Source organism: Oryzias latipes, chromosome 15 (genome assembly GCF_053564925.1).
Source record: "Oryzias latipes strain Hd-rR chromosome 15, Olatipes_Hd-rR_3.1".
NCBI lineage: Eukaryota > Metazoa > Chordata > Actinopteri > Beloniformes > Adrianichthyidae > Oryzias > Oryzias latipes.
This window is the reverse complement of record NC_136251.1, coordinates 2,120,326-2,133,473: the sequence shown is the minus strand read 5'-3', so window position 1 is coordinate 2,133,473 and position 13,148 is coordinate 2,120,326. Positions and strand designations below refer to the sequence as shown.

The 13,148-nt window shown below is 41.6% G+C and overlaps 1 protein-coding gene across 4 annotated transcripts in view; it reads left to right on the top strand.

The window, feature by feature from the left end:
- The first annotated feature begins 1,042 nt into the window (after positions 1–1,042).
- The window catches only part of nckap1 (NCK-associated protein 1), a 53,475-nt gene continuing 41,369 nt past the window's right edge, over positions 1,043–13,148 (top strand). For all 4 annotated transcript variants that reach the window (XM_011473276.4, XM_004086622.5, XM_023963062.2 and 1 more), the window contains exons 1-2: positions 1,043–1,171; positions 1,255–1,407. In XM_011473276.4, coding sequence (XP_011471578.1) covers positions 1,300–1,407 — 108 coding nt within the window. In that variant the 5' untranslated portion in view covers positions 1,043–1,171; positions 1,255–1,299. The remainder of the gene's footprint in view (positions 1,172–1,254; positions 1,408–13,148) is intronic.

Genomic DNA, 13,148 nt, shown 5'->3' with positions numbered 1-13,148 from the left:
CATTTGTGTTTGAAATAAACAAAACTGAATTGAATAGATTGAAATGTAATTATCTGTCTGTATGAAGCTCTGCTGGTGAATCATCCAGAGTGAACTCCAGGAGCTGGGGGAGGGTCCAGTGACCCTGACCAGAAACCAATGGGTTTACCAATGGATGGATGTCTGAATGTGACTTTGAAATGGCAACCCAATTCTTTATTTTCTTGTGCTTTAAAAAGAAGGAACATGGTCAAATGACGTTCTTATATACTATTGTTACGTTTTGGGGATTTTTTTATGCAATGGGTCTCTTGCAGGTGTATCCAAACTAAATTCTAAAAAAATAAAAAGGAAAAAAGATAAAAAGTTAGGATGGCAACTAATTACTAAGGTAACCCAAAAAAATCCTTTTGTGTGTCCCCCTTCCCCATAGTTTTTCTATTTGGGGATTGTTGTGGGCCATTTTGTAGATCTGAAATATTCCAAGGGCTGAACGGTGCCTCACACCAATAAGGCCCCTGGTTCAAGTCCCGGCTGGGGGACCTGAACCAATGTCAATGGGGGGGCCTTTCTGTGTGGAGTTTGCGTGTTCTCCCCGTGCATGTGTCCAAAAACATGGGTTATTGGTCACTCTAAAATTGTCCATATGTGAGCGTGCATGAGTGCATGGTGCGGGATTGTGGCCCTGCGGCAGACTGGAGACCGATCCAGGGTATCCCTGACTTCACCCACAGGTGGCCGGGATAGGCTCCAGCAGCCCCGTGACGCTGAAAGGCATAAAACGGAATAGAATATTATTTCAGAAATCAAAAAAAGATAGTCTGCAACCCACTTTCAACATTTTGCCCATAGCTGCACTGTTGAAAATAAGCTTCTTCTTGTTTGGATCACATATCAAAGATGTTGGAATTTTTTTTTTTCATTTTCAATTTTTTTTTATTTGTTTCTCTTTAATCAACTTTTTCTGTGGTAAACGTTCTTCCTTCATTACGACAGGAAAGCAATAATGTAATATTTTATCTGAACGTTAGGTGCCATCAATGGTGCGGAATTGAATTAAGATGTCCGAGCGTACTTGAACGCCTCTCAGTCCTGTTGTGGAAAACCAGGACAGCTCCTCCCAGTCCCTGACCGAGAGAGAAGGGGGAGACCGCGGGTGGAGGACAGGAAGCTGTTTTCCACAAACATCTGAGTATGGAACACATCTAAATCCTGCATAAATCACTGCCTTTACTCTGCTTCCAGATTTTGAACAATAGCTTTTTGCGATTCCAGCTCTTTTTTGGGATCGGACTGGAAATCTAAACGAACAGCGAGAAGATGTCTCGGGCGGGGATCCAGCCCAGCCAGCAGAAACTGGCCGAAAAGCTCACCATCCTCAACGACAGAGGGATTGGAATGTTGACACGGGTGTACAATATTAAAAAGGTTGGCGCACACACGCACACGGTGGTCACCATTCATCCGGGAAAGCTGCACGCGAACCAGGACAGAATTCTTCCTGAATCCTAACTCCCTTCGGGGATCGCCCGTCAGGATGCGGGCTAACGAACACTTTCTCCGGGCAGTGACTGAAGCCCCAATTTAATTTGTATTCCCCCCGGCTTATTTATGTAAAAATGTTCCTGAAAGGACAAATATGTGAAAGAAATGTCCGCATTCTAGGCATATTTCTTCGCAGCATCCCAGGCTACGGCTCTCCTTAGCAGAGCTAGCTAGCACCGATGGCGTTAGCTTGCGGTAAAGTCGTTCACCGGTTCTTACGTGAAAAATGGTGGCGTGAGAACAAACAAACACGGGCGCCTGTCGCAAACAAGTGGGTAACATTAATCCCCACCATTCAAAGAAAACGGAGGATTTAGTCGAGCCCTGCAGTCCTTAGCGGAGCTAACTGCTACAGCCTCTCCGGTAATGGCGGCGGCGCGGATGCCGGAGCTCCGCTCCAGCGGGGCGTCGTCTCTGAACGAAGCCGAACGAGGAGCACTGAAAGTCGAATGGCGTTCGGTCCCTCACACCGGAGGAGAAACGGAACCCGCAGCGATGTGAACAAATGGGCCGATATTTTACGTCGTTTGTTTGATAGAACAAAATAGAAATATAACCTATTGGAAATGTTTTTAGGGGTAAATTCCAGCTGTTGTTGTCACAATCATCAAACACGGCGAGTGAAATACTTCTATCTGAAAATGTTAATGGAGTTTTCCCTCTGATCCATGTGAGGGAGGTGATTTGTTCACTTCCAAAACTATTAAAACTGTCAGATGACACTTTACCCCAAAGCTTTTCGTGTTTTTAAAGTTAGGGCTATCTTGAATATTTGAGCTGAAATGATTATTTCTTTTCAAACTGGTGTTGGTGATATTTCCATCCAGAAACTTCTGATTTTGAAGGTTTTCTGATGAGGGTTTTCTTTTTCTTTTACTGCAGTCTTATCTTAGAGGAAAGCATATGTTTGTAGTGTTTGATACATCTTCCCTTTTAAAGGAACAAACTGCTGTTTTTTGTCTGAGATGGAAAGGACTTGCTCTGATGTGATCTGCGTTCACATCAGACGGGGTTCACTTCAAATTTGTGTCTGCTGCCCGGCCGTAAATGCAAAAGCATGCACCTATTTACTAGTGGTGTAGCAATTTGTTCTGAAAACTATTCGATTCATATCATAATTTGTGGTTGCTGATCCAATCCATAATTGATATTGGATCATTTTGATCGATCCAGTTCTCTGACCTGAAGTGGATCCGGGAGATCTATAACTAAAACTTCCAGCAGTGAGACTCAGACAGAAATTCCTGCTACTGAACAGTGGAGTTTTCCAGATTCTTCCAGATCATCTAAACTAGAATAAATGTCAAATCCATTCACATGTTAGTTTCCTAAAGTTCCCCTCTGTTGTTTTTCCACATCCAAAGAATCCAAAGGGAACATTCTGAGAACATTCTAGACACTGGATGGTCACATGACTTTATTCAAAGTCTGTCCACACGTTGGACTGGAATGATCAGTTTAGCAGGGGGACACGTCTGGCCCTGCAGGGTTTGAGTCCCTGGTGGTGTAGTGATGGTTTGTTACTTTGGTCCCAGCTCTCTGCAGGTCATCCACCAGGTCCCCAATGTGGGGTTCTGGGATTTTTTCTCACCGTTCTTGTGATCATTGTGACCCCATGGGGTGAGATCTTGGGGGGAGCCCCAGATGGAGGGAGATTATCAGTGGTCTTCCATTTCCTAATAATTGCTCCCACAGTTGATTTCTTCACACCAAGCTGCTTCCTGTTGCAGATTCAGTCTTCCAGCCTGGTGCAGGTCAATAATTTGGTTCCTGGTGTCCTTAGACAGCTCTTTGGCCTTAGTGGAGTTTAGAGTGTGACTGTTTGAGGTTGTGAACAGATGTCTTTATATAGATAACGGCTATGTCAGATTTCCTTCACTACTCACTACATAGTGCACTATATAGTGCGTTCACCATTTTGTTGTGCTGTCCGACTGTACAATTCCAAAATCGAGTGCTCTAGAAATTTCCCAGAAGTCTCTGCAAAAACCAGTGTGCATTGATGCTCACTAGATTGGCGAATATAGACAACAATGCATTGCGTTTGAACAATTTTTGTGAAAAAATTCAGTTTAAATATATATTTAAATAAAACATCAACATTTTCATCCCCAGATCTCAATGGATTTATAAATGATCGTCGCGCTCATATCAGTGAGATTTTCCCTTCATGAAATTGATGATGTCATATTAGATGTTAAGAAAAAAAAAGTATTGAGCATTGTGTCCTAATTGCTTTTAAAGTCCACTTGATAGTCCAGCACTGTCCAGCACTTTGCTTTTTTAGAGGGGCTCTGCTTTCACGGCGCTCTTTCTCAGTGGGGTCATGTCTTCACTAGTGACTTGAGTACCCCTAGTGAGACAGCTGTTACCTGGCACAGCATCTATAATGGAAATATTTCTTTTTTTTTATGAAAATAGAATAGAACTTAATGATCCCTCTCCAGTGAAATGTATGTGACACCACAGCTCAGTAAAAAGACAGACAATAAATAACACTAAACAATAAAGAACACAATCAAATAGAGGTCTATGGAGTGTTGTAGGGTTTAATAGCTGACAAGAGGAAAGAGTGGCAAAAATGCCCCTTCCTGCAGCATGGGTGATCCAGTCTCTGGCTATAGGAGGTGCTTAGTGGACCCACGGTCTCATGCAGAGGATGATGAAGATTTACTTGATGGAATTCAGTTTTCGTTGCATCCTCTTCTCACCCACCACAGAAACAGACTCCAGGGGACACCCCAGAACAGACCCGGATCTCAACATCAGTTTATCGATCCTCTTCCTGTGCATTTGTCTGCACTGCAGCGCTTCATCTCTGTTTTCACGCACGCTGCTGTAAACATGGATTTCACTGCTCATTGCCAGAGTGCCTAAAATGATTGGCTAGAATTGAGCAGCAAAATGGAATGGAATACAAGTGATTGTCATGTCATTGACAGTCCCACTCTAATTATCCTTTGATGTACTGTAAAAGTGTTCTCAGTGGTCTTTAAATTATGATGCCAGTTTTAGGCAAAAGATTTTCAAAAGCTGTCTTTTCCAGGATATACAGTACATACCAAAGGTTAGGACACACCTTCTCATTAAGAGTTTTCTTTATTTTCATGACTATGAAAATAGTAGATTCACACTCATATATTATATACATAACAAAAAAGTGTGAAACAACTGAAAATATGTCATATTGTAGGTTCTTCATAGTAGCCACCTTTTGCTTTGATTACTGCTTTGCACACTCTTGACATTCTCTTGATGAGCTTCCAGAGGTAGTCACCTGAAATGGTCTTCCAACAGTCTTGAAGGAGTTCCCAGAATGCTTAGCATTTGTTGGCCCTTTTGCCTTCACTCTGCGGTCAAGCTCACCCCAAACCATCTTGATTGGGTTCAGGTCAGGTGACTGTGGAGGCCAGGTCATCTGGTGCAGCCCCCCATCACTCTCCTTCTTGGTCAAATAGCCCTTCCACAGCCTGGAGGTGTGTTTGGGGTCATTGTCCTGCTGAAAAATAACTGATGGTCCAACTAAACGCAAACCGGATGGAATAGCATGCTGCTGCAGGATGCTGTGGTAGCCATGCTGGTTCAGTATGCCTTTAATCTGGAATAAATCCCCAACAGTGTCACCAGCAAAGCACCCCCTCACCATCACACCTCCTCCTCCATGCTTCACGGTGGGAACCAGGCATGTAGAGTCCATCCCTTTACCTTTTCTGCGTCGCACAAAGACACGGTGGTTGGAACCAAAAATCTCCAATTTGGACTCATCAGACCAAAGCCCAGACTTCCACTGGTCTGATGTCCATTCCTGGTGTTCTTTAGCCCAAACAAGTCTCTTCTGCTTGTTGCCTTTCTTTAGCAGTGGTTTCCTAGCAGATATTCTAGCATGTAGGCCTGATTCACACAGTCTCCTTTGAACAGTTGTTGTAGAGATGCTAGAACTCTGTGTGCCATTGACCTGCTCTCTAATCTGAGCTGCTGTTAACCTGCCATTTCTGAGGCTGCTGACTCGGATGAACTTATCCTCTGCAGCAGAGGTGACTCTTGGTCTTCCTTTCCTGGGGGGTTCCGCATGTGAGCCGGTTTCTTTGGAGCGCTTGATGGTTGTTGGGACCGCACTTGGGGACACTTTCAAAGTTTTCTCAATTTTTCAGACTGACTGACCTTCATTCCTTAAAGTAATGATGGCGACTCGTTTTTCTGTACTTAGCTGCTTTTTTCTTGCCATAATCCAAATTCTAACAGTCTATTCAGTAGGACTATCAGCTGTGGATCCACCTGACTTCTGCACAACATAACTGATGGTCCCAACCCCATTTATAAGGCAAGAAATCCCACTTATTAAACCTGACAGGGCACACCTGTGAAGTGAAAAACATTTCAGGTGACTGCCTCTAGAAGCTCATCAAGAGAATGCCAAGAGTGTGCAAAGCAGTAATCAAAGCAAAAGGTGGCTACTATGAAGAACCTACAATATGACATATTTTCAGTTGTTTCACACTGTTCAGTAGTAGGTAGGTAGTAGTGGTAGTAGGTTTAAAGGCTGTCATCTGGACTTGGTTTTTAAAGTTGAAGACATTTCACCTCTTATCCAAGAGGCTTTGTCAATTCTGAATTAGCTGGTAAAAGAGCTGGTTTATATGCGCTCATGGGGGAGGAGTCAGAACTGAAATTGGATGGTATTGTCAACTTAGCCTACATTGTTTTGGGTTGTAAAGATTCCTTTGTCCTCAGCTGGGGGTTGGGGAGCCAGTGAGTCCCTCCCCAAACTGGTCATCTCTTTCAGCTGTTTGGGTTTCAGAACACTGCCATAGATGGATGGAAGAATAAACCTGATGCTACCATTCTTATTAAGAGAAGGTTTATCCTTCTTGACAAAGATGGCTTCTTTCACTCCTCGCTCAAACCATCCTTTCTCTCTGGCTAGAATTTGGACTTCACTGTCCTGGAACGAGTGGTTTGTGGCCTTCAGGTGGAGATGCACTGCAGACTCAGGTCCACTTAAGTTGGCTCTGCGATGTTGGTAAAGCCGCTTGTGTAGAGGTTGTTTGGTTTTTCCTACAATCATACCGATCAGTCTGTCTGAGGCAAGTTATTGATCAAATGGACCTATAGCCTTATAAAATCCTTTTAGAATTAAATTATTTCTATCAACATTGGAAATACCATTTGGATTGAGACATGGTAGATTTATTGTACGTTAACATAAAAAGTACCATCACAGATCAGTCCATCATTCCAGTCCAATCTGTGGACAGACTTTGAATAAAGTCATGTGACCATCCGGTGTGCTAGAATGTACTAAGAATGTTCCCTTTGGATTCTTTGGATGTGGAAAATCAGCAGTGGGCTGAACGTTAGTAAACTAAGATGTGGATTTGACATTGATTCTTGTTTACTTCCACTTGATGATCTTGCAGAAATCCAAGAATCTGGAAAACTTCACTGTTCAGTAGCAGGAATTTCTCTCTGAGTCACACTCATCGATATACATTACTGGGTTGGTCTTTGCCTATTTGCTGCTATACACAGTGATGTGTGCGTGCAGGCGCCATTGCTATGCATTGAGTCACGTCAACAGAACCCTGCTGTTCCAGTTTAGGACTGGCAGACATCAACCACAGAAATCAAGCTAGCTCCCTCATTTCTTAACAGATTTAACAATACATAGCTCATATTTAAGCTATTAAACTACTGCTCTCATATATTTAAATATTTATTGCCAAAAAAAATCAATCTGTGAATAGTGCAAAAACTGCCTCTTCTAGTGTTACAGGTAGGCCTGCACAATATACCGCAAATTTATCGTTATCGCAAGATCAAGCTGTGCAATATGCATATCGCAAAACACAGCAAAAATTGCAATAAATGGTTACCTTAGATGTGCTAAAACAATCTTATGGCAGCTTAAATTATTTAACGAATCAAATAAATCCCTTTATGCATTTGACCAATCGGATAGACTCTTTAGCCCTTTTATGTTAGATGTTCCATCCTATGTCAACGAGGGTCATTTGGAGTACAATTCTTAAACTGTTGCAATAAAATGGGAATGATGTTTTTGGTTGTTTCCCTATTTGTTTATATACCGCAAATTATATCGTTATCGCAATATTAATCCCTCATATTGCATATCGCAAGTTTTCTTCATATCGTGCAGCCCTAGTTACAGGTAACACATTGCTGTCAAATTACAGCTTTAAATACTCGTGATTGTTGATTTTCCCTATATACCAGAATCTGTGTACTTGAGCTTGTAAATGCTAGTCATCCAAGTCCAGAAAGGAGGGAGACTGTTGAAGTTCAGTAGCATGAATGGCTGATAAACTTGACAAAGTGAAGGACAAAGCCTGTTTCCTATTAAAAACACCTCAAAGTGCTGAACAAAGAAAAACAACTGCTTCTACTACACATACAGATGCAATGAGGTAAGCAACACCTTGTAAAGGTCTACCATAATCAAAATAAACAATAGGACTTTTCTTATCTTTTATTATTTATGCATTACATACATGTCAGACTCATCTCAGGTACAATCAGAAATTACATTGAAGATGTTTTCATAGGTCTTTGAAAATAATGACGTGGCTTGGTGTTCTGTTGATGCTGTTTGTGCTTTTGCAGCAGTGATGTGTGTAGATGTGCAATATGATGCACGTCGTAGGTAACGTTCTGCCTACAGTAGGATAGCAGTTACTGAATCTGATGGTCGCTGGAGGCTGTCAAGATCTTTAATGTTTACTGGAGTGAAGGCCTCTGTGACTCTTTGAGATGGAGTACTTTCCAGAAGATGTCCTCTACATGTCTCACAAGATACGGCACAACTTCATAAGATGCTGTAAAAAATAAGCACGGAAAAGCTATTTGTATAATATTTGGTCCAATGAAGGCTCACTTGACAGAAGTATAGTCCAGTTAAAAGGTTTATGAAAATATTGAATCTTTTGCAGTTTATAGCAATTTTGTGTGATGATGAATCTGTAATACATTTGAGAGTGCAGGATATTGTTATAAAGTGCATTAAATTTGGTATATCATAAACGGCATATCAAAGGATGAATTCGTTCAAAATGAACCAATATCATCTGAATCGTATCGGCAGTCGTTGAAATGAAACAGTTTTAATTTTAATTTCCTTTATATTGATATTCATTATGTCCTCCATCATGAGAAAAATGCTACAAGAACGTCTTAAAAAACACCAAAAACACAATTTTTGGGTGGGTCTTCAAAAGTTCAAAGTTCAACAAAACAGTTTTTGATACCAACAGCTGGTTCAGACTACAGGTAACTGGCACAGTGCTTTTCATGAGGGGCTCTTTTTCCGCACAGTGTAACGCTACTGTGCAAGAGAGAAGAACAGAAACGATTTCACTTTAATAGAAAATAAAACACCTCAGGGACTTTTTGAAAACACCACAAGTTAAATTATTTATAGAAAAAGAGCTGCTAAAAACAATTTCGTTGTGCACTGCATAATGATAATAAAAGATTCTGATTCTGAAGTCAAGAGCAAAGACTGATTTGTTCACTCATTCATCTTCTAAACCCGTTTTTGTCCCATTCGGGGTCACTGGGATGCTGGAGCCTATCCTGGCAACTCGTGGATGAAGGCAGGGGACGCCCTGGGCAGGTTGCCAGTCTGTCGCAGGGCCACAATCACACACCTGTACACACTCACATTCACACTTGTGGACAATTTAGAGGAACCAATGAACCTATGAAGCATGTTTTTGGATTGTGGGAGGAAGCTGGAGTTCCTGGGGAAAACCCACGCGTGCACGGGGTGAACATGCAGAATCCATACAGAAAGGTCCCCCAATGGCGTTCTGGTTCAAGTCCCGGCTGAGGGCCTTCTTGCATTGAGGCAAGAGCGCTAACCACTGTGCCAATAAAATTATTTTATCTTATCTTTTAATAAGGGGGAATTAAAAATCGTGGTGTTCGTTATGAGAAATTAAAGGACAACACTGACGCCTGATCGCAACGGACAGTTGCTTCCGCAAAGTCCATTAAGTTCTGATAATGGACACTTTGAAGGGCATTATCATGCTGATACCGTGGTCATTTACAAAAGAAATGCATATTAAATCAAATATGAGCACTTTAATCTCATTTAAGGTTTAATATGCGGCGCTTTGCGGTGTCATGATAACAGCTACAGAACCCGCACCGACCTCGCTCTGCTGCAGCAGAGGGAAGTGGTGTAGATGCTGATCGTCATGATTAGGGGAACAAAGCATCATTTAAGGGGGAAGCTCTCCTCTCACCACTTGTTTGTGTCCAGTCCCAACAAAGTGTATAGTCTGAATTGTTTCTTCCTCTGGTGTTGCCTCTTTGTGTTTCATCTCCTCCTTATGTTCTCTTCTCTCTTTCTCTTCGACTGCATCCCTGTATTCAAAATGATCAAATTCACCAAACCGGTTAAAGGAAACTATAAAATCACTCATGTCTTTTCAACTGTCTTGTTGTTGTTATTAATGGTGGAATAAGGTATATCAGGTATTAATAAGAAGTTGGGGGTCAATACTTTTTGGATTTCTTAGAAAAGTCTTCCTACAGTTTTTCTGATGTGTTCGAATAAAGCACTGTGGACCTGATGTTTTGGATCTTTTTTCTTAAATGAGATTTAAGAAATACCCCTTGTTGGAGTAAAAGTAAGGTTGGAAGTCTGTTACATAAAAAAATCTTCATGAAGCCACTTTTTAATTGTATTTTGATCTTTTAATATACCACAATGTCACAAATTTAAAGGAAATTACCTCAAAATGATGCTTTTCAGAGCAATTAGTAGGTGAGATTTAAAAGATTAATTAACTTGATTACATGTTATAAATAATCTTAAAAAAATGTAATAATAATAATACATTTTATTTAAAAGCGCCTTTCAAAACACCCAAGGTCACCGTACAAAGTTAGAGGTAAAACACAATAAAATCACAACATGTTAAAAACAATAGATAAATTGGATTCATCAGCTGACATCACATGACAGCACTACTTTGACTTTTATCATGACTTTTCTGATAGCATTCAACATATTTTATTGACTAACATGCTTATATTTTTTCTGTGTCAAATACTTTTTGGCTTTTAAAAATTATACTTGGCTGGTTATTAACTATTGGCCAACTTGGTCGGTAAGTCAAGTATTTCATTTTGGCCCTTGTGGCTGTGATGACGATGTGGATTCAAGCTTGACTTGTACAAGAAGCTGGTGAAAGCGCTGGTACAGCATTAGAGGAGAAGGGCTGCTGATGGAGAGCCGATGTTTCATAGGGCATGTGTGGACTAACTACCCACTCAGAGTCAAAATTAAGTTGTTTGCCCACGTCCTGTCAGAAGACACCGTTGCTCCTCTCTTTTCCTCGAAGTGGCCAGAGATTTTCTTCATGTATCTCCAGACTCCCCAGACATTGCTCTCCTAAAGCCGTTCCTCCATCTTCATCTGCCATCCATCTTCATTTAAGATCTTATTGCCCCTTCTTACCTGTTCTCAGTCCCTGGATCTAAAGACTCATCTTGTCATTTAGCGGTGCCTTCAGTTCTGTGGTAACCCACGGCTTGTGGTTGGAGAAGCACCGTACCCTCTTGATTAGAGCAGTGTTCCTCGCATGAAAGTTGATATAATCTGTGATGCAGTGGGTGATGGCATCAATGTTCTCACCACGGGAGTCTAAATTCCTCCCAACCTGTCCTCTCAAAACAGTCTGTTAGAGCTTCGCTGCATTCCTTAGACCACAGCCTGACCACCTTCATGCTGGGATGTATCGTCTTCATCAAGGGAGTGCATGTGGGGTGATTAATGACCAAGTTGTGGTCTGTGCCTGGGGGGGTAAAGGTGATGAGCTGTAGGCCTCTTTTGGGGTTGGCAAACAGGAAGTCCAGCGTTTTATTGTCCCTGTTCTGGCAGCCAGCATAGTGGGTGAAGTCAGGGAGAGGGTTGGCGTGTGGTTAAAGTCTCTAGATATTACTAGAAGGGGCTGTGGATGTGCTGTTTGTAGCTGGGACATGGTTCGGCTGGATCTAAATAGTTAACACAAAAACAAAAACTTTCACACCAGAGTGTATAAGAGAACTGGACTGAGCGATCGCTCCCCCCTTGTGTTCCAAACAGGAAGTACTTGCTGGCTCCAAGAAGCCAAAATCCCATAGACTTTTATTGAGACATAAACAGCGATATCACAAATTATTAAATCAGATGCCTCTGTAAAAGCATGTGGTGCCCGCTGACCTCCTGAGCCATTCTCAGTGGAAGGGGTGTGGACTTCAAACAAGCTTACTCCTGATTGGATAGTAGTTGCTATATAAGTGTTGACACAGACCGATTTGGACCAATCACTGGCTCCAACATAGGGACATCTGTATTACGGAAAAATGGCGACTGAATTGGCTTCATTTGACTAAAGCCAGAGGTAAGGCATTTTCTATGTCACACCCTGCGCATTCCAGTTCACTTATACAGTCAATGGACCAAACGATAACTGTGGTACAGCACTGTTCTTTGTTGGTGATGTGTCCCGGGTTACGTAATCTGTCATTAATGTATATCACAAGTGCCCCCCATCCTCTTACCACTCCTCTTCACATTCTAGTCCGCCTCAAATTGTTTGAAACCATCCAGAGGCTGGCATCATCGGAAAGCATGAACTCTTTTTGTGTTAGGATTGTAAGAGATTAGAGTATACAATGAAACAAAACTTCCTGAAAGCTCAAATTGTGTTGGTGTTTGGTAGATCTCCGTCACGTGCAAGCTCTTTCAGCAGGATTGCATTGGTTATTTGGAGACCCCCCCCCCCTGTGCCACATTATCCATGTAAACCCTTGTGTGTGCAATCAGGCAGTAGCACATCTTTTCTGTCATTTGTACATCTGTCCTGCAGCATTAGGAATCACCCGCCATTTTCATGTTTTCCAAGGCCTCCACAGACCGATCCACCACAGCTTTCTAAAGATGGACACCAGAACTACAGCTTTTTCTCCTTCTATGTAGTTTCTGTCTTTATGGTGGTGGGGGGTTGAGTATACACTGAAAACACTCATCATACATCATAGAGTATCTGGAAAAAATATGAAATCTTAGCTCACTAAAGTTCAGTTTTCTTTTGCTTACGCTGGAAATGTTTTCACTCATGCCTCCCGTCCACAGTCTTCTTAACTAAATCTATATAGTGATAAGTTTTAAAAACCCACTGCATTGAAAATGGTGTTTTTGGTCTTTTTAACGTTCTTGATGCATTTCTCTGATAATGGAGGACACACGGTATATAAAGAAAAATAAGTTTAAATTGCATTTCTGAGTGTTTCTTAGTTCAAATAGTTGTGAATAGAGAGCAGACGACAAGTGCAGTTTGAAAATATTGTAGTTGTTAAATGCAAACTACAATCAGTAGACCCCAAGCCACTAGACTCCCCAGCTGACAGACAGGGACTCACAGCTTCCAGCTTATGCAGAAGCTCCCTCATGCTCCATAAGAGCTTCAAACTTCAGCACCACGGATTTGAAAGGATTGCTATGACACTCAGGATTGTCTTTACTCAAAACAGTTTAACAATGCACAAACAACACAAAGAGAACGTAAAGAAAAAAACTGCAACTTCATTAATCAAACTTAACCATAACAAAC